Raw genomic sequence first — 19,245 nt, forward strand, 5'->3', positions numbered from 1 at the left:
TTGAGAGCAGCTAATCCACTTAATATGGCAATATGTCACTCAATTAAGCCAGTCAAATCAATTGTTCACTGTGCATAGACATTCTTGAAGAGAAGAGAGATATGAGAGAGGTGACAACATGAGGCAACTGACCTGCTGCTTTCTGGCTACAGCCTGTGCCTGAGACTGTTCCCTCTAAAGTAGCACAACAAACCTTGACCATGTTTGGATCAGCGAACTGCTGCAAGGCAGCTTTCCGTGCTATGAACATGATTAAAACAAAGTGCCGTTCAAGACTCACCAATGAGTGCTAACATATGTGCATGGGATGCAAACTACTGGCAGGGCATTCTCAGGCCAGTTTCTCTGACTAGGAAAGGAAGTAGGAAAAAAATGTAAATACTACTACTACTACTACTACTACTACTAATAATAATAATAATAATAACAATAATAATAATAATATTAAAGAGAAAAGGGGCTGCCCAAAGCTCTGTTTGGAAAAAAAGGCATTTTCTTTTACTTAAAATGTAGACCTTGAGTCCATTATGCTAGGACTATTTTTATTCATAGTAAAGCTAGATATTAGTTTCTTTCAAGTTCAATTTGTCTGTGTTAAAAGTATCCTACTTTGAAAATTGACAGTACTGTTGAAATTATATTGACATGTACATTGTTGATTTTATTCAATAGACATGGGGTAGGCTATGGAATGTAATTTAGACTTTATGAGGTTCAGAGCTTTGCTAGAGGGAAACAATTTGGGAAAATTTGAACTGCATTAATTGCAATCTAATTGGTCTGGTGCCACCAATGAGGTAACTTTCCATAAAATTTTCACTGGAATCTGTAAGTTATCCCTCTAACTAAATAACAAACAAAATTATGGTACCAAAAATATAGCTTCTTTAGCATGAGTAAGTCTTTTGTTAAATGTATGAGAATTTCAGAATCTTGAAATCGTAACTGATTTAAGTGCCGTGAATAATAGTGGTCATCATTATGTTTCATATTTATATTAAGAGTCAGTGATTTACAGGTGTTTACTTTTATGACTTAGTAATTCAAGGTGCAGATTGCTTTTTACACATACTCTCTATTATTTTCTATACAGATGTCACACCTGAAATGTCAGGAAAGAGAATATTTAGCATTGCTATGAAGTAAAATAAACACTCCTGACACACTTCATAGATCCCCACAACGAGGGCTTCAACCAGCAATTTTTTCATCATTGTTTAATGTTTCCAAAAAAAAAAAAAAATTAAATTAACCGATTGTTAGATTAGTTAAGATTGCCCATCAAAATTTTCCAGAGAAAAGAAAACTCAGATAATAATAATAATAATGATAAGTTTTATTTGAAGGCACCTTTCTTGGCACTCAAGGACACCGTACAGATACACAAAATGACATTAAAAAGACATTAACTGTTTAAATTAAGGAAGTTTAGGGTGAACCAAGTTTTTATTTCAGTGATGCAATCAGTGAGGGAGGTGGGCGGGAGATTGGACGAGGGTTTAGTGGTGAGGTAGAGCTGGGTGTCATCAGCGTAACAGAGGAAGTGAATGTTAAATTTGCGGAAGATATTGCCAAGGGGAAGGAGGTAGGTGATGAAGAGGAGGAGCCCCAGGGCTCTGTCCTGGGGCACACGTGTAGTGACGGAGGAAGGGATGGATTTAAAGGACTTGAGTTGAATGAACTGAGTGTGGCCAGAGAGGTAAGACGTGAACCAGTCTAATGGAGTGTGGGTGATGCCAATTCACTTCTAACTTACATTACACAACAAACTGATACATATATATATATAAAAAAGAAAAGCTTAAAGAGCATTACTCAATAAGAAACTGTAGTAATTAATAAGTATGCTTCGGTGCATAAAGGTTTAACGGGCATTCTGTTCTACTGTATGTTAAATGACAATATTTATCTGTTAGATCATAATAGATTCAGTCAGAGCTAGTCAACTTTCTTACAAAACTCTAAATGGTCAGGCTCCGTCATATCTCAGAGAGCTCATAATGCCATATTATCCCACCAGAGCCTTTGTGCTCCACCGTCTTGCAGGTTACATTGAATCGCAGCTACGCTTGGATCGTGTGTCGTGGTTGTGCTGCTGCCGTGGTCCTGCCAGATGCCTCCTACTACTGCTATTATTAATAGTCATACTTAACTGTTATTATAGGCTACACACATAATCATTATTGTCACATAGAGGTTTCTACCTTTTTCCCCCCGTTAAAGGGTTTTTTTGGGGGGAGTTTTCCTCCTCTGCCGTGAGGGTCAAAGGACAGAGGGATGTCTTATGCTGTAACGCCCTCTGAGGCAAATTGTGATTTGTGATATTGGGCTTTATTAATAAAATTGAATTGTGCTTGCGTTATGTAATCTGTGTCAAATGTTATTGTTCTATTCACAGCAGACGTGCATTAGGATGTACTATGCTAGTGATGAGTAGTGTGAATGTGTACCTGTGTATTGTCACCATATAAAGGGTGCGGACTGCAGGAAAAATAGCTGCTGCAATGCAAAAGCTTATAGGAATCTTAATAAACAAACATTAATTTTTTAAAAAGCTAAAATTAGTCAGTCAATTTTTCAAGGTTAACACCTGAGTTTCACTTTGATCGGCACCTTTCTTAAAAGCATCAGTTTACTGCTTACATAACCATGTTGCAAAGAAAAGCAGGCTTACTGGGTTTGTGTGTCAGCAGGCTCTGTCAGTAGGGACACTGAATTAACTACAAATGTGAAGGTCAATAGAGAAGGTCACCCTGAGGCAGCCATGACACCAGGCTGGACATTCTGCCTGGTGTGAGGAGTGAATGAATGCAGAGCCCTCCCTCCTCTCTGTCTCCTTTCTGAGCTGCTCTCCTGAGGCACAGAGGAGGGGAAAGATCGGTACTGGGAAGCTGTTGTTTTCATTCATGCACTCACTGACTGGTGGTTATAGCCAGCAGAAGATGGGACAGGGGAGGAAAGGGAGGGGCACTGTGGGCAGGATAGGGGGGAATCAGTGAAGGAAGTCCTGAATCGCAGCAGTTCAGGGGGGAAAAAAGAGGAACGTCAGAGGCTTTGCACGTCATTGAATCAGCAGACATGGGCCATTTTACGCAGAACGTGGTGACGTAACGGAGCTGCAGGGGGGAGAGGGGAGGGGTCTCTGACTATGTATAGCAACACTGAGATTTGTTGCATCAGGCCTCAACAGCAACACGACGAGGGGCTTCAAACCACGTGACAACTTAAAGCAGACCTTTTTTTAAACTGTGCCACAAGCAGGAGATATTTTCCATAGCGCATTCAATAATATTACTGCAGACAAAACACACATCAGCACATGTGAGAGGATTTAGGGATGCTTATTGTCTCAATGATCTCTAGTTATTCTCTTATAGTTCTTATAGGGTCCATCCAGAGTCTGGTTGCTATGGTAACCAATCACATTCTGCAGCAGTGCTGAGGTCAAACTGGGCTTTAAAAAAACAGTAAGTGCTGACTTTATTGATAACCCCAAAGTCTTACGAAAAAGACCGGGATTTATACTTGCGCAGCAGACCCTACTGTAGCCTACGCTGTTGTGAGTATTCATACTGATGCCGTGGTGTGTCTGTGTCACTCTGCAGTTACACCTCCAAAACGCTAGTCGGCGGTGGAGGTTTCTGTGAAGTGCTGTAAAGTTTAATTGATTCAAAACACACATAAAACATGACTTCATAGAGACCATTTCAAACACAAGTACACAAATCAGCTTCACTATAACTCGCAGCATTTTCCCCAGAGATACAACAAGCTAACGTTATTAGCACAAGCCTATGGCATCTTACATTGTATAACTTAGCCTAGCAACTGGCGGTCTTTTCCTGCTCTCATATAAAGCCAGGGACAACAGCAACATTTAACAAAGATAACAGCACGCAATTTGGCTCCATTACATCTCACAAGATTTACTGTCAAAACAGCTGTCATACTAAACATGTCTTCCAAACAAATGCAAAATGCTAACGTTATTAGCGCCAACCTATGGCAGTTTACATTGTATAAATTAGCTTAGCGATGAGTGGAGATTTCCTCTTCTCATATGAAGCCAGGATAAATCACACACATGACTTAAAATACTATTTTAGTGGACTGTCTTCACAATTTTTTGTTTCTTATCTGTGAAATAAAAGTAAGTAAAAGCTTCGTTTCCACTGAAGGAAATGGTTTCAGCTCAGTCTGTGTCACCTCGACGCATAGTTACATTTCTGGGGAGGTGCACGTCAGGCTACAACGTAGGTTAAGGCGTCGACGTGGAGCCTACGCGGCTTCGGCATTGATTCGACGCAGAAGTATAAATTCCCTATTACTCACATAAAGAGAGTAAGGCTCAAAACCACTGATACAGAGGAAAAAACACCGGTGATAGATATGAACACTGCGACTGAAATATCAAAACTAAAAAGTGAAATACAATCTGTCCCAATTTCCTCTTCTTCTCAGCTCCACAAGCTTTTATACGAGTCTTTTAATCAGTCACTGTTTAACAGGAGTTTCAACTGAATGTAATGAACTACCTGGCAGCACGGAAAGCTTTAACACATGGCTCAGAAGACCAGTACTTTCCAATATACCAGTGTTTTGGCGGTTATGTCATGTTTTTGTTGTGTTGCTCTGTCAACAGAGCTTTTGAGCAACCATTCACATACTTTTTTTTTTACTTTTGTGCCAGTTGTGTGTAGCAAATACATTTCTGTTATGTGGAGCAACTTCTATTTGGACAATATATTTATTAGTTCTAACTTTTAAAATAAGTTGAGGATGGATACATTATGAAATCCACAGGAGAGGAAAAAAAGTACAGCAGATAAAACTAAAGAAACAAACAAACCAAAAAGACGGAACACTTTTTTTTTTTTTTTTAAAGATATTTTTTTTGGGCATTTTGCCTTTATTGGACAGGACAAGTAAGTGTGAGGGGGGAGAGAGAGAGGGGGGATGACATGCAGCAAAGGGCCACAGGCCGGATTCAAACCCGGGCCGCTGCGGCAACAGCCTTGTACATGGGGCGCCTGCTCTGCCACTAAGCCACCAGCACCCCAAAAACACAGAACATTTGGTCAGATTAATACACGCAAAACCAGAAGTTACAATGATAATGTGCAATAAGACCTATCAAATAAGATCCCTGCATCATCTTAAATATGTTATACATGTAAGGTGCTCTGAAGGCACGACATTCAACAGCACTCTCTGCCTGCCTTCAACAGTTGGTGGCAAGAACGTTTTTTAAATGCTACACTCTGAAGCGTAGCAATTTTTTGGGTTTTCTAAAATGTTTCATTGTCAACAAACATCTTCCAAACATGGTTAGAGTTAATATTAAGTAAGTAACTACAAACAGAAAAAATGAGAATCCATTTCCACTTTAGCTTTTCTTTTTTTTCTCATTGTTTTGTTTGAGGAGTGTAAGTGTATTTATTTGTTACTATGGGCATTACTCTCACTCTTTCTTGCTATGTTGAATATAATTCAAGCATTCCTGATAATTCAAGGTTATTAAAAGCATGGGCAGTCTCTACACCACAACCCTGAGCAGTAACCATACCCCTAAACAGCTGTGTGCGATGGACAGAAGAGCAGGTATTTTTACCCTGCTCTTTATGCTATTTGAGTTACTCCTCTTACATTTTTAGTCTAAACACCACAGAGTGGTAAGTTGGTAAAAAATGTATGAACTGTGTGTACCAAAATACGTTTACAGAAGTCTGTGGGGTATTTACTGAAAACTCCTGATATAGCTGAGTGATTGCACCTTGTGTTTAGAACGTTCGCTTCCCGAGGTCAAGAATATACAGCACATTTTGGCAGCACACTTTATAACGGCAATAAAGAGCTAGAGGATAGAAAATAAAATTAAGAACAAGACTAAAACAGGTATAAAATACAAGAATAAAAGGCTGCGGCAAAGAGAAATGTCTTCACACAACAGGCCTGCCGATTTCACCACATCAGCACATTGTTTATAGACAGATAGAAACAGGATGTATGAGGCGGTGCTTTTACACTTGTACAGTATAGAGAGAATGGTGTATAACATAAAGATGCCGTGATCTTTGTTAAATATCAACACTGTTGTTATCGATGTCTGAATGAAATCACTTTGCCGTTAATGTGATCGAATTTGTCAGTATCGTGATGTAGCTTGCTTTAAAAAAATGACTTTCGAAGCAAGCTTCTTGCTTGACTTATAAGAACTTAAAGTTGCAGCAGACCTGCAGTTTTCTGGGAGTTTGTTCCAAGAATGTGGTGCAAAAAACTAAACACTGCTTCTTTATGTTAAGTCTTGGCTCCGGGGACACAAAGCAGACCTGTCCCAGCAGACCTGAGAGGCATCCATGGTGAAACAGAAGACAGTAATGTATTTGGGCCCTGAACCAATCAGTGGTTTATAAATCAACTGTAGCATTTTGAAATGGATTTTCTGACACACAGGAAGCCAGTGTAAAGACCTCAGAACTGGAGTGATGATATCTGCTTTCTGGTGAGGACTTCAGCAGCAGTGTTGTGAATCAGCCACAGCTGTTTTTTTAGGGAGACCTGTACAGACACTGTTACAGTTGTCGGTCTACTGAAAATAAATGTACAGACAAGTTTTTCCAGATCCTGCTGAGACATTAGCCCGTAAGTCACCATAAGTCATTCAGTAGAGGGTCTGGGTATTGTCGTTATCAACCAAAGTTTCAAGCAACTACGTGCCAACATGCAAGCTCTCCGGCGTGTGTTTGGGCGCCTTGCTCAGGGGGGTTTGGCAGTCGTTGCTGTGGGAGGGGAGAGTGTTGCAGGAGATAAGAAACCATCAGCCTGTTCAACTAAATGTCGCATGTGAGGAGCCGATACGAGATGGTTGCATGTTGCAGCTTGTCTCTGATGCCCTTCAGCCTGTAGCTGATGCTGAGTGCGATGCAGCAGGACGATGGATGATGACATCATCGTGTGGTTGCCTTGCCCCTCTGCACGTACACCTCCATGGCAACGTGCAAGACGTGCCGGTCGGGGGAAGTCTTTGCCTCTCCATGCTGATGGGAGGAGAGAGGCAGGTTATCGTGCGGATGCAGCTTCCTGTTCAGCTCACCCCCCACCCCCCTCCTTTTTCTGTAGTCCTCACTCCCCTGCTGCTGTAGGAGAAGCCCCCTCCTCCTTTCATCCACCCCTCCCCTTCTTCCTCTCCTTCATATCCCCCCAGCTCAGCCAATCACACCACTAAGTGGGGGCAGGGCATAGCAGAACCACCATTCCAGTGTGGAGCCGCTGCATCTCCCCAGAGCCAACAGGGAGCTAGCAGCTCAGAGGGAGGAGACACGGCCAAACCCAGCCTCTGTGTGTGTGTGTGTGCGTGTGTTTAAGTGTGTGTGTGTGTGTGTGTGTGTGTGTGTGTGTGTGTGAAGCTGTAAGTGTATGCCTGTCGCAGACTAGCAGGCAAGGCTGCCACTGCACTCTTGTTTCAGCAGGTCTTTTTCCTTTTCACCTTGCCTTGCCACAGTGCTCAGCTCAGACCTGCTTCTTCGTCTACTTCAGGATAAAGAGGGATCAGCGTGGGGGGAACAGGAGAGAGAACGGACGGCAGCCTTCCTTCCCCTCCTTCTTTACTCTCCAACCACCTCGTAGTCGCTGACAGCTCCTAGCGGTCGTGCAGGCAAGATGATAGCGGCTCAGCTTCTGGCCTACTACTTCACCGAGTTGAAGGATGATCAACTCAAAAAGGTGAGTGAAAGTAAACTGCCACAGTTGACCTTATGTGTTGGACTAGAGAGGTGTGTAATGTGACAGCAGGCTTGTGGACAGCCATGGATGCCGGGTAACAGTAGCTGCATGTCAGCAGTGTGCCTGTGGGGCGTATCAGGCTGTGAGAGGAGGATGCAGCATTTGGGAAGTAGAGGAGCAGGAAGAGGCCATGATGAACTCTAATTTGGATTTAACTCTGTTTTGGTTTCTCAGGGGTTAGTAGTGTTTGACATGGATGTCCTTGAGAGGGCTTGTAGTCAGTGATGGTGATGTGCTGCAGACAGACCCTCATTATAGAGAGAGTGTTTCCGGAGCGTCGGTTGCCAGGGCGTCTGAAGCAGACAGGTGTCTGTGGGGGGATGTTGGGAAAAGTCGTGAGCTCTGCGATCACCTGCCTCATTGGCTGCTAACTCCACTCTCTTTCTCTTCATTTCTCTCCTGTTTCATCTTTCCTCTGTTAACTCACTTATTGTCGAATTACCTCTGGCAAAGACAACATAAACTCATTAGCAGAACACAGATGAAACCTGAGCTGGAATGTAGCCTCTGGTCATGTATAGAAACCGACCTTTGGTTTAGTAGAAATTAGCCACTGCATGGGACGCTGAGGAGATGTTCCCAGGGGGGGTTACTCAGATGAGATGGAGGGGGAGGGGGAGGGGGAAGGGGAGGGGGAGATTGATGATGACATGCATGATGTCACAGTGCAGTAGCTGCACGTGCCTCTGCTAAAATGGGCTTGTGGAATTTACTACGGTCTCTATGAGGTGACCCGGGTCCTTCAAAGGATGAAAACTTTCCCACCATGTGTATCTGCTACATTACATACCATATTAAGAAATGTAGTCACATTTAGCAGCAGTGGTGGAAGAAGTATTCAGATCTTTTACTTAAGTAAAAGTACGAAAGTGTGGGCATCAAAATATGCCCAAAGTGCCAAAAGTAATATGCTTAAAGTGTTGACTTCAGAGTCATATATATATTATAGAACAAAATAATAATAATTTGTTCATGAATGTGTTCATCACTCTAAATGTTACAGCTGGTAAAGGTGGAGCTGTATTTAATTACTTTATATCATGCTGGGTAGCTTGATCTGTTGTAATACATCATAATGTATTAGTTGGTTTTCATTTTGTAGATCGCCAGCCCAACCGCGACCTTGCAAAGGCTCAGCGGTCACCGAAAATGGATTTATGGATGGATGGATGGATGGATGGATTAATGATCTAAATCTGCAAAGTAACTACTACCCAAAGTTACTGAATAAATGTAGTGGAGTAAAAAGTACAATATCTACCTCCAAAATGTAGTGGAGTGGATGTATAAAGTAGCACGCAGTGAAATGGAAATACTCAAGTAAAGTACAAGTTTTTAAAATTGTAATTAAGAACAGTACTTGAGCAAATGTACTACTGCTGTGTAGTAGCCAAAATCACTCTCGGTCTGTTATAGAGGTGTGATAATATTAACAAAAAAGGGGGCAGAATTAGCATTAACAAAGAATATACGCATTTAACCCCTGATGTTCCTCTTTACAAACCACAAACTCATCTAGAAAAGCCCAGCACTGTCCAGTCACACAGCACCTCATTGAAAAGTGTTGGAGATTCCAAAGTATCCAGAGAAAATCAATATGCCAGGCTAAATTTAGGGGAAATATAAAGTTTCCATTTGATGTAATGGTGCAGCCATAAATAACACGGTGCCTTGGGTTTGAGTATTTAACCCAGTATGGGATTCATATAACGCTGAATAAATGTTGCAAGAAGCAGATGCAAAATGTATGTGATGCTGTTTTTGTGTTAGTTTATAGGAAGAAAATTAAGTTGAGTTAAATAAGTCAAATAATAGACTGAATGACAAAATCAAACTGCATTTGCATTTGAAGTTATTGGACTTCACATGGCGTTATCTTTTTGAGAAGCTAATAACAGTAATTCCACAGAGATGAGAAACAAGTGTGTGGTTTGTGTTTCATGGCACAAGAAGAATCCCTGAGCTGTGGTGTGCCCAATGGCACACACTGTGCGATTATGTAACAATAACAGTGAATGTGCAGGGCAAATCCCCCCTAACAGCCATTCCAGTAATAAGATGCTTTACCTGCAATTAAACTACACAATGTTGCTTTTTTAACCAAGTGATTATTATGTTGCTGCATTGATTTTTATTGCATTATATAGAATGCGCTGTACTCAGTCATGGTATCTCTACCTTTAGTTGTAATGCAGTACTTTTGTAGCTTTTGTCTCATGTTAACATGTTCCTACATCAGTGTCCTGGCTCAGGCTCCCTCTCACAATAGGCGGAGCTCTGTGTTAAGTGAATCAATTTATTGGATTTTAACTACCGCTAAGCCTCAATACCCGATCTCCCAACATGCCAGCAATGCAATTAGTTAACTAAGTATTACAAACAACCTGAGGTGTCCTTATAAATCAATATAAATGATGAGGTACTCAAACTATTTCCTTTGTCAGGATGCCTCACAGTGTGTTATTGTGTTTGACATACCAAAGGACAAAAATGGTAGCCAGTGTCCAAATGGTCATCTGGAGTTATTGTTTAGTTAAGTTAAAGTAAAGTCAGTTAATTGTCAGTTTAACTTCACCAGTGAGTTAACTAGTAACAGCATGAAACACTGTTAAAGCTTCAATTGTCACCAACAGTTTATTATACCTTGCACGCTGTGGTTAAACCGCTGGTTAGAACTACTTTTTTATAGGTGAATTTCACACCATAAAATCACCTAACCCCTCCCTAACTGTACCTCTTTGGTTTTGTTTTATCTTCAAATCTGTTATGTCTTTACTGTGCATAAAAAAACAATTCATGTTGTTAATTTGTCCCATTTTGATGCCCCCTGACGCCTCATGTTTGTGTTCCGTGCCTGTCCCTTCAGATCGACAAGTACCTGTACTCCATGCGTTTCTCGGACGAGACCCTGAAGGATGTCATGAACAGGTTCCGCAGGGAAATGGAGAACGGGCTCGGCCGTGACACCAGCCCCACCGCCACCGTCAAGATGCTGCCCACCTTCGTCAGGTCCATCCCTGATGGATCAGGTACAGAAACAGATCAGCATGACTAAATATGTGTTTAAAGACACCCTTCTTGATTTTGGTCCAACACTGCTCACAGATCCCAAAACCTCTTCAAGGTTCCTGCTGAGCAAAACACTCTAAACTCTTGGATGAATTGAACACATAGACTAACAAGATTGTTTTATTCCTAAGAGGCTTTTAGGAAACTGGGCTCAGCTCACGTTTGATACTATTAGGGGTTTCAAAACATCACAAATAGCGTTCTGAGAGAGAATTGGGGGATTTGGCGACTCTATAAAGCACTTCATCAAAATCAGGGGGAGGAGCTTAAACATGTTCAGCAGCTTAATGAAAAATTTAATCAACTTGCTGAGTGGCTGCTAACTTGCTTTACTCTATCAGGTATTAATTGGAGGTCATGTTCTGTTTAAAAATATACAGCTGGAAGTTAAATATTAATTAAATATTGAATTACCTGCCACTCCTTAACGTCACCTCTTGGTGTCCCGTTACTGAAGGAAACTCTGATGTGTTCCTTGCCAGGAGTAGTCCATATGTTCAGCAAGTAACAGCTAGAAAAGTACACACAGGAATAATTTAATTCTATGTTACACATTCTTGTCAGTGATATATTTAGATATGTTGAAAAAGAAAATAGTGCTTTAGTTTAAGACGCTGAAAAGACCAGGTCATAATAAAAGTATCGAAAAAACATTTTCCGAAAATGTAAGAATTTCCAGTGTCATAACTATTCATATAAAAAGCAACAATAAAAACACCAGGAAAGCCATTTTTTCGAAGCAATGCAAGCTACAAATTCGATCACATTAACGGCAAAGTGATTTCATTCAGACATCGATAACAACAGTGTTGATATTTAACAAAGATCACGGCGTCTTTACGTTATACACCGTTCTCTCTATACTGTACAAGTGTTAAAGCACCGCCTCATACATCCTGTTTCTATCTGTCTATAAACAATGTGCTGATGTGGTGAAATCGGCAGGCCTGTTGTGTGACGACAACCTGTTAGTGTTGTGCTCTGGTTTTGAACTCAGTAGATCACTTTTGTTTTAGTTCAAACAGATCAAGCAGCCTCGTCACACTCTGTATTCATCCCATAACATGAGCCTGAACATCTTTTAATGTCAGTTTTATTGATCTGAATGTAATGGGAGAAAATGTAATGGCTTATATAATCTATTAAAAACCATTTGCGCATTAGATATTTATGACTGCCTGAGGATTGGCCTGATATCAGCTCAGGCTTTTTCCAGACAGTAGGGACAAACTGACTGCTTCACATTATGATCATGATTGTGCGGAGCTGATTTTTTTAAATGAAAACTGGCAATTCCCACATCAAAGACAGAAAAGGTTTAACCATACCTGTGAGTGATATTTCAAAGGCTCACAATACACTACAGTTGCTGTGCAATTTAACTTCAAACTGATAATCACCACATATACTGCCACATCAATTAAAGTTGTGCATAAAATCTAAACTTAAAAAATTACAAAAGAAATGCAACAGAAATATGAGAGTTTGGGATGACATACTTCGACCACAGATATGTTACAGTTGCATTTGTAGAAAGTTTACATTTCAGAAACACTAACATTAATGTGAGGTTATGTCTAAGTACAAAAAACACTTAGTTATGGTCAGGAAAGCAGGGGCGTAAATATAGACAGTGCAGGCAGTGCGGTTCCACTGGGGCTCATGGTGGAGGGGCCCGACTGCCACCTGGAAATACGCCCGTGTTCAAAGAAGAACTCACATTAAAACAAAAATGGTGCTATTTTCCATACATGCCCTAAATAAGTCATCCATCATGGTTATCTGGTTTTGTGAAACAGTTAATCTATAACAAATTATAAACTTATTCTACACAAACTATTTAAAAAAACTATAATTTACCAATAAAAACTATCAAGTTAAACTAATAATTTCCTATTTTATTTTGTAGATTTGTCTTATACAGATATGTAATGATGATTGCTGTGTAATATGTATGTTAATGTGTCCAGTATCAAGTATCTGCAAGTGGATGTAACATAAAAGTGGCAGTAAGACACACTGTTGCTAAAATATATATACACCTAAAACTGTGTGCGTGTAATTGCAGCAACGTCTTGATAACAACTAGTCGCTTCTCATGCCACTATCCCAGCAGGAAAATCCGTGACGCCTTGATTAAAGAACAAGCACTTTTTTGTGACTGAAAAGCTGGAAACACAGCAACAGGTCAAAACAAAACACCCACATTCAGTGCCTGAAAAGCAGCTGGAAAATGAGCAAAGACACTAAATCACAGCTTTTGTTGTTTGCTGGTCTTGAACGCAGTGTACCTCACTGAGGTGTTACAGCATCCACCAACCTCTCCACCTCCAGATGAAAAAGTGAGGCCATACATTATATTACTTTAGATATGTTGATATGATAGGTATGAAACGTGCAAATGTAATTTGTTTTGCAGAGACGTATAATGCCAACGACTGAGCTGAGTAAACTAATAAAATAACATCTGTGTATGGATTTCATTTGAAGAAGCAGGATTAATTTAATGTGCTAAATATCCCCACCCTCAGAACAGCTCTGAGAGTCACAAAGTCAGGCTGGTTGTGTTTACTTCCTATGACTTGTCCCTGTTAGTAAACAGCTCCTGTACACAAAAATAACATCAAGTTGCTGTTAAACGTACTGTTGCCCAAACAGGCCGCTGTAGAGGGACAGGCCACACTGCCCCTTCTCCTGCTTGCTCTGGCATTATAAATAGCCTCAGGTATCAACTACTGCATGAGGCTGGTGGGATCATGCAAAGGGCGGAGGTGAAGTCATGCCAACGGAAAACTGATAAGCATTTGAAAGCCTGATCATGATGGGATGGGAAGGATTGTAGAATAAAAGATAACCTTTCCTTCACTGTAACACGTAGTTTCATTAACTGTTAATCTGATCCCTCAGGGCAGACTTTCTTTGTGTCTCAAAGAAACAATGAGCAAATGAAATCATGGCACAGCTCTACTAATATCAGTCCACAGTTTAATCTAATTACACATTCAGATTACGATAAGAGGGAAAGCTAATGATAAAAATGAAGAAAGACCAGCTCATCTTAAAATTTCCCCTTTGTCTGACAAATCCAGCCTAAATGTAAGAAGCTCAGTTTTGACTGTGAAATCTCAGTCCACATAACATCACCTGAGCCCCCACTGAAAAACCATGACAGAATGTAAAGGTAATTAAAAGGTTGCACAAACTGAATGGCCATGATGGAAAAAAACACTGGTCTTACGTGGTATCAAAATGATGGTTGATATCATAAAACAAGTTGTCTCCAGGTGCATTTATTAGCTTTTTCCAGGCTTTTGACCACATCTGGCATGTTTCAGAGGATGGAGTTAGCTCAGTTGTCATGGAGCTTGCTTAGAGATCGCACACATGACACATGGTAACGGTGACAGATGTGACTGAAAGCCTATAAAAAAGGTCTGTGTACTTTGGGTAAGGATTTTACACTTTAAGTTCAGGATCAGCCATCTTCCAGTTTATAAAAGATAAAAGCTAATATTTAGATCTCACTAATTGGTACATTTATCTCTTCATATGCATGGAGAGTTTATGTTTGTATTTAGCTGAAGGAAATCTATCTGTTGATTGGTGACAGGCTGATGCAATCGACTGCAAAGTAATCTTGGTTCTTGTCCACTGACGATATCTCTTACCCAAGCAAAAGCTCAGTGAGCCTTCCAGACTACATTAAGCAAAGCAAAATGTCAGGCTTAGCTATGCAAGGCTACATTCAGTGCTTCAGTCCAACTTCAACACTGGGTGAAGCCTGTCAGCGTTACCAGTTGCGACCTAATTTACTCTGTTATCTACAGTATGTTTAAGAGCTTAAGGAGGCAACGATGCCACACAACAATAGACAGGGCTCTCAAAGGTTCAGCATTAACCCCTTGAAACCTGGAGCCACATCGCTTTTCTTGTGTTGCTTCCGGACGCCTTTCAACCCTGAGAAAATTGAGGCGATTTCTATCAAAAATGTGGGGAAAAAGGGAAAGAGCAACTTTGTGAGAAATGTCTCAAAAATTGCCAAAAATAAAAAATCAGAAAATAATAATAAAAAAAAAAAAAACTAGGGAAAAATTATTATATAAATTATAATTATTATTATTATTTTTAATACATTTTAAAATTATTTTTATTTTACTAATTTTCTTGTCTTCATTTTTTCTTTTTACTCATTTCTTTGTCATTTTTTGGGGTCATTTCTTCGTCCATTGCTCACTGCCTTCTTCCCGTGTCTTTAAAAGAATTTTTTTCTTGAAATTTGCTCAGGTTTGAAAGGGTTAAGTCAGACATAAGCAATACTCAGTACATGCACAAATTATTCTGGTTCATGCCCTTATTCTGAAAAAACAAAATATTCCAAAGCCGTTAAATGGCTAATGAAAATGAATATTTCACTTAACTTCCTGTTTAAATGCAGCTGTGCATACTCCGATTAACATGCCCTAACATGTCGTTCATCACGCCAAACTATGGACAAGTGGAACAGCTGGAGCCACTCTTTGCATCAAAATAGAATTTTTTAAAAAAGTTTTCCACCGGTGGCAGACTAGTTGGACAACACAACACAGCCTCCTTCTTTCATTCCTCCACCACCTGCTTGAAAAGGTCGGTGTTGTGATATTTGCACACACCCAAAAACCTGCTGATATCCAAGTCTTTCATAATGTTTAAAAGCAGGTGAGTTTCATCTTCTGACCAGAAATAGGGGCTTTTCTTTTCGGCATTCATCTCAGACTTGCAGGCTAGTGAGCTTGTGTACAGCGTGTCCATAACAACGCACAGAGCCGACCGTAAACAGGCAAGAGGCCATGTGTCACAAACTGCTGGGAAAACCCCAACTGAGATACGCTGTATACATGTCCAAAGAATGCTCCTAAAACCAGAATTAATGCCAGTATATCCCTCAGTCTCAACTGGAAATTACAACATTCACAAAAAAGGTCTAATGTGGAATACAGAAATGGAATATGCTGTTTACATGACCCTTACCAAACTGAGAATACTGACATATTCCCAATGGTGGAACATTAGTGTGCATGTTAAGGTCGTCAATGTCTGGCTTATTGTGACACAGCAAACAATGCTCAAATGTTTTCAATGGCTCCAATTCACAAGTCTTTGGGACAACTTTGGGAAAGTGCCAGAACACAAAGCAGGACATGGATACTTTTAGAGATCTAAACATACAGTGTGATCACACCTTCAGCTGCTCCTGCTCATGCTTGCTCTGATTTATTTGGGAACTATATCTCCTGAAAACTGAGTAAACCCCCGGGTTTGTTGCCAGTATTAAAGCAAGGATTAAACTAAGCTCCTGTCTGTGTTAGTTTAACACCAGACTTGATGGGCTTAATTAGGAAACTGCTGCAATAAACAGTAAAAGTCCACCATGTATACAAACCAAGGAGCTCACACAAACCAGCACTGAGGTGACAGTGGGACAGAGGCTATGAAACAGACACATGCTCTGCAGCAAGTCAGTAACACTTCTATATGTCAAGCGGCGGTCACATCTCATACCAGTCAGGTCATGGAGAGAAATAGCTCAATGCAGCAGACACTACAGTCGTGGTGGCACTAAATGAAGAACATTGTTTTGTTGGAGCGCAGGATGTCCTGGCTGCTTTCATGTAACTGGAAAAGGTCACGGGTCTGATCTCTGTTACAGTAAATATACGTTGACACACTATTGTGTGTGCTGTTGCTGCGTCCTTTTGCGAGACACTCAATCCCACTTGTTCACTGTAACTCTAGATCAGTGTCAGATAAATGCCTAAATGCTAAATCGGTTATTTTAATCCAGAATAGAATGGTTTGTAAAAAGAGCTGCAGCACTGAATATCAGAAATTATTAGCTATCTTCATACATTCACTCACAAATTAGAGACATCTCAGAGCATGTCATGCGCACAGTGGTTTTAAAACAATGGGAAATATATTACAAGTCAAGAGGGGTGTGTTTTCGTTTTTGAATAATGAAGTGAACTCTAAATAAGATATTATGTGAAAGCCTCTCTCCACTGTGGGTCACTTTACGTTTTGGCCTCTTGCCTGGTGTGAGACTCTACCTCGGCACCTGGCTGGTGGATCTGTTCACAATAGAGGGTTTGTGGGAAAACTAGCTGAAGTGCATCTTAAAATAAGGTCATTCTGTTTGTGTGTCTTCTCCTTTTTAATGGGCACTTCCCTTTTCGTGGTTTTTAGTTTCCGAAGAGTTCAGGTTGTGGTCGTTTCTATAACTGTCCCGACCTTAGTCATAAGTTAGTTGTTTGCGTGTTTTATTACATTCGTGTCACAGATCTGGATTCTGCAGAGACACTGCCATGACTTGCATATCAGTAATGAGGTGTCATGAGTGATAGATCTCCAAGGAGCTCTGCACACTATCAGCTCCTTTTTAAGGCAATGTTTCAATTCCCAAGATCTTCTTCAGGCGATGGAAAGGCTACAAAGAGAAATAAACTATTTATTTGGACCTTACAGTGTGCAGACCTCCTTTGTGCCCTGCAGCGAAGAGGTTTTTGCCTTGCACCTGAGTATTTTTGCCTGCATATGTGCATTCTTGGTCTCCATTCTGTGTCAAGTATAACACAAATCCACCCAGTGAAGCACTTAGTGAAGCACGCTGCTCGTGTCAGTGTTGATAAAATATCCTTTTATGGGCTGGGAGTACAGTCACAGGCACAAACATTTTTGGTTTACTTTTTCTCGCTATTGCACATCTGTGTACATGCAGTGCACAAAGCTTCTGTTCTTTTTTCAAAGCATGTCAAGTGTGCAAATGATGACGGACTTGGGGAGCAACAGCTATGCCTCCAGTGAGCTTCAACAGAAAATCAAAAAGTAATAGAATCCTCACGTCAGCAAAATACATGGGACGTGTCTGACAGCCTTGTTATGCCATCGTAAATATAAACCCCTCTGAAAATACAGTGCCATGCATCTTCTTGACTCCCTCAAAGTTTACCTTTTGGAGATGTTCACCGGACAACAGTTAATGTAATTTGATGGTCTCTGGTGGTCCGATATTTAGTTAGTTAACTTATACATTCTGCCGTCATTTGTCATATTTTGATAAATAAGCCTGTTCTTCTTTTCAGGAAAACAAATAATATGACACACAGAAAACAAATCACTTTCCAAAATCAAAGCAGAGTTAAAATGAGGCTTGATGAAAGACAAACTGCAGATCAGATGAGCAGTGATAACCAACATGGCTGTACGGGCAAACGTAACAGCTCCACCTAAACTTCATCAACAGGAAATCTACAGGAAGGGATTTTAAAATCTCTATAATTAGGGTCCGGGCAGTTAAACTGCCAGGACACTATTGTAATCCTAGGTATTCTTCTTCTTTCTTCTTCCGAGGAAATCATACTTCCCATGGGTGAAAACTCACCAAACTTTGCACAAAGGTCCAGTCTCATGCCAGATATCCTCAGCTGTAAACTCAAGCCAATAGTCCTGATGGTGGCGCTACAGCAAGCGTCTAAAGTTCAAAACTTTGAAAATTCATAACAAATCAACCACACGTGCTACAACTTCACAACTTTCATCAAACTGTAGCCCCAATACTGAAGAAACTTTTGCACATTTAAACCTATTAAAAATTATGAAGTTCATCACTCTGTTTTTTTCAAAAACTGTAAAACTTCTTAAACCTATCTCCTCCCACAGTTTTTGCTCAATTGACATCAGACTGTCCTACAAAAACTGTGTTTCTCAGATTTTTGATTTATCAGAAATTGAGCCTACAGTGCATCAAAATGTTTGACTGTAAACGGTACTGTAAACATATACATGCAAATTCTTGCTAAATAAATCTTCAATGTTCATGAAAAAAAGACAAAATTCTAGAGTCATGGTAGATGATGTGTGGCAAATTTCAGAATTTTATCTCAGAAACTGAATTTTTGACAGCATTTTGAATTTTGCTCTAATGTGAACAATTGGAGTCAATGTAAAAATGGCAATTTTAAACATCAGTTTTTCCACTTATGGAGCAAATCAGTCATTGTTACAAACAAATTACCAACATCTCCATGCTGTCTAGATGCAATATGTGTATTTTCAGATTTTTGTTTCGATAACTGAATTTTTTACAATGGTTTGAAATCTGCTTTTCCATGCATGGACGGCTGCTAAACCTGCACGTCTGGCTTAGTCAATTTGTGAAGCTACACATGAATTGTCACTGACTAATTAGCTCAGTGAGATAGAAATTGATTCTTAGTCTCAGAGGTTGTGAGTTCAAGCCTCAGCTGATGCAAAAGGCAGATTGTGTTGCTAAATTCCTAAATGTCTTCCAATTCTTCTGCTTGTTGCTCAGAATTGCCTAAAAATGCCCGGACCCGACCCATCGCTGCGCAGCAGCAA

General features: G+C 40.3%; 1 protein-coding gene across 1 annotated transcript in view; it reads left to right on the plus strand.

The window, feature by feature from the left end:
* Nucleotides 1-7,268: 7,268 nt before the first annotated feature.
* Nucleotides 7,269-19,245, plus strand: part of LOC125882877 (hexokinase-1-like) — a 29,820-nt gene continuing 17,843 nt past the window's right edge. Inside the window, exons 1-2 of the mRNA XM_049566827.1 lie at nucleotides 7,269-7,722; nucleotides 10,649-10,811. Coding sequence (XP_049422784.1) covers nucleotides 7,660-7,722; nucleotides 10,649-10,811 — 226 coding nt within the window. The 5' untranslated portion in view covers nucleotides 7,269-7,659. The remainder of the gene's footprint in view (nucleotides 7,723-10,648; nucleotides 10,812-19,245) is intronic.

Source organism: Epinephelus fuscoguttatus, linkage group LG3 (genome assembly GCF_011397635.1).
Source record: "Epinephelus fuscoguttatus linkage group LG3, E.fuscoguttatus.final_Chr_v1".
Lineage (NCBI taxonomy): Eukaryota > Metazoa > Chordata > Actinopteri > Perciformes > Serranidae > Epinephelus > Epinephelus fuscoguttatus.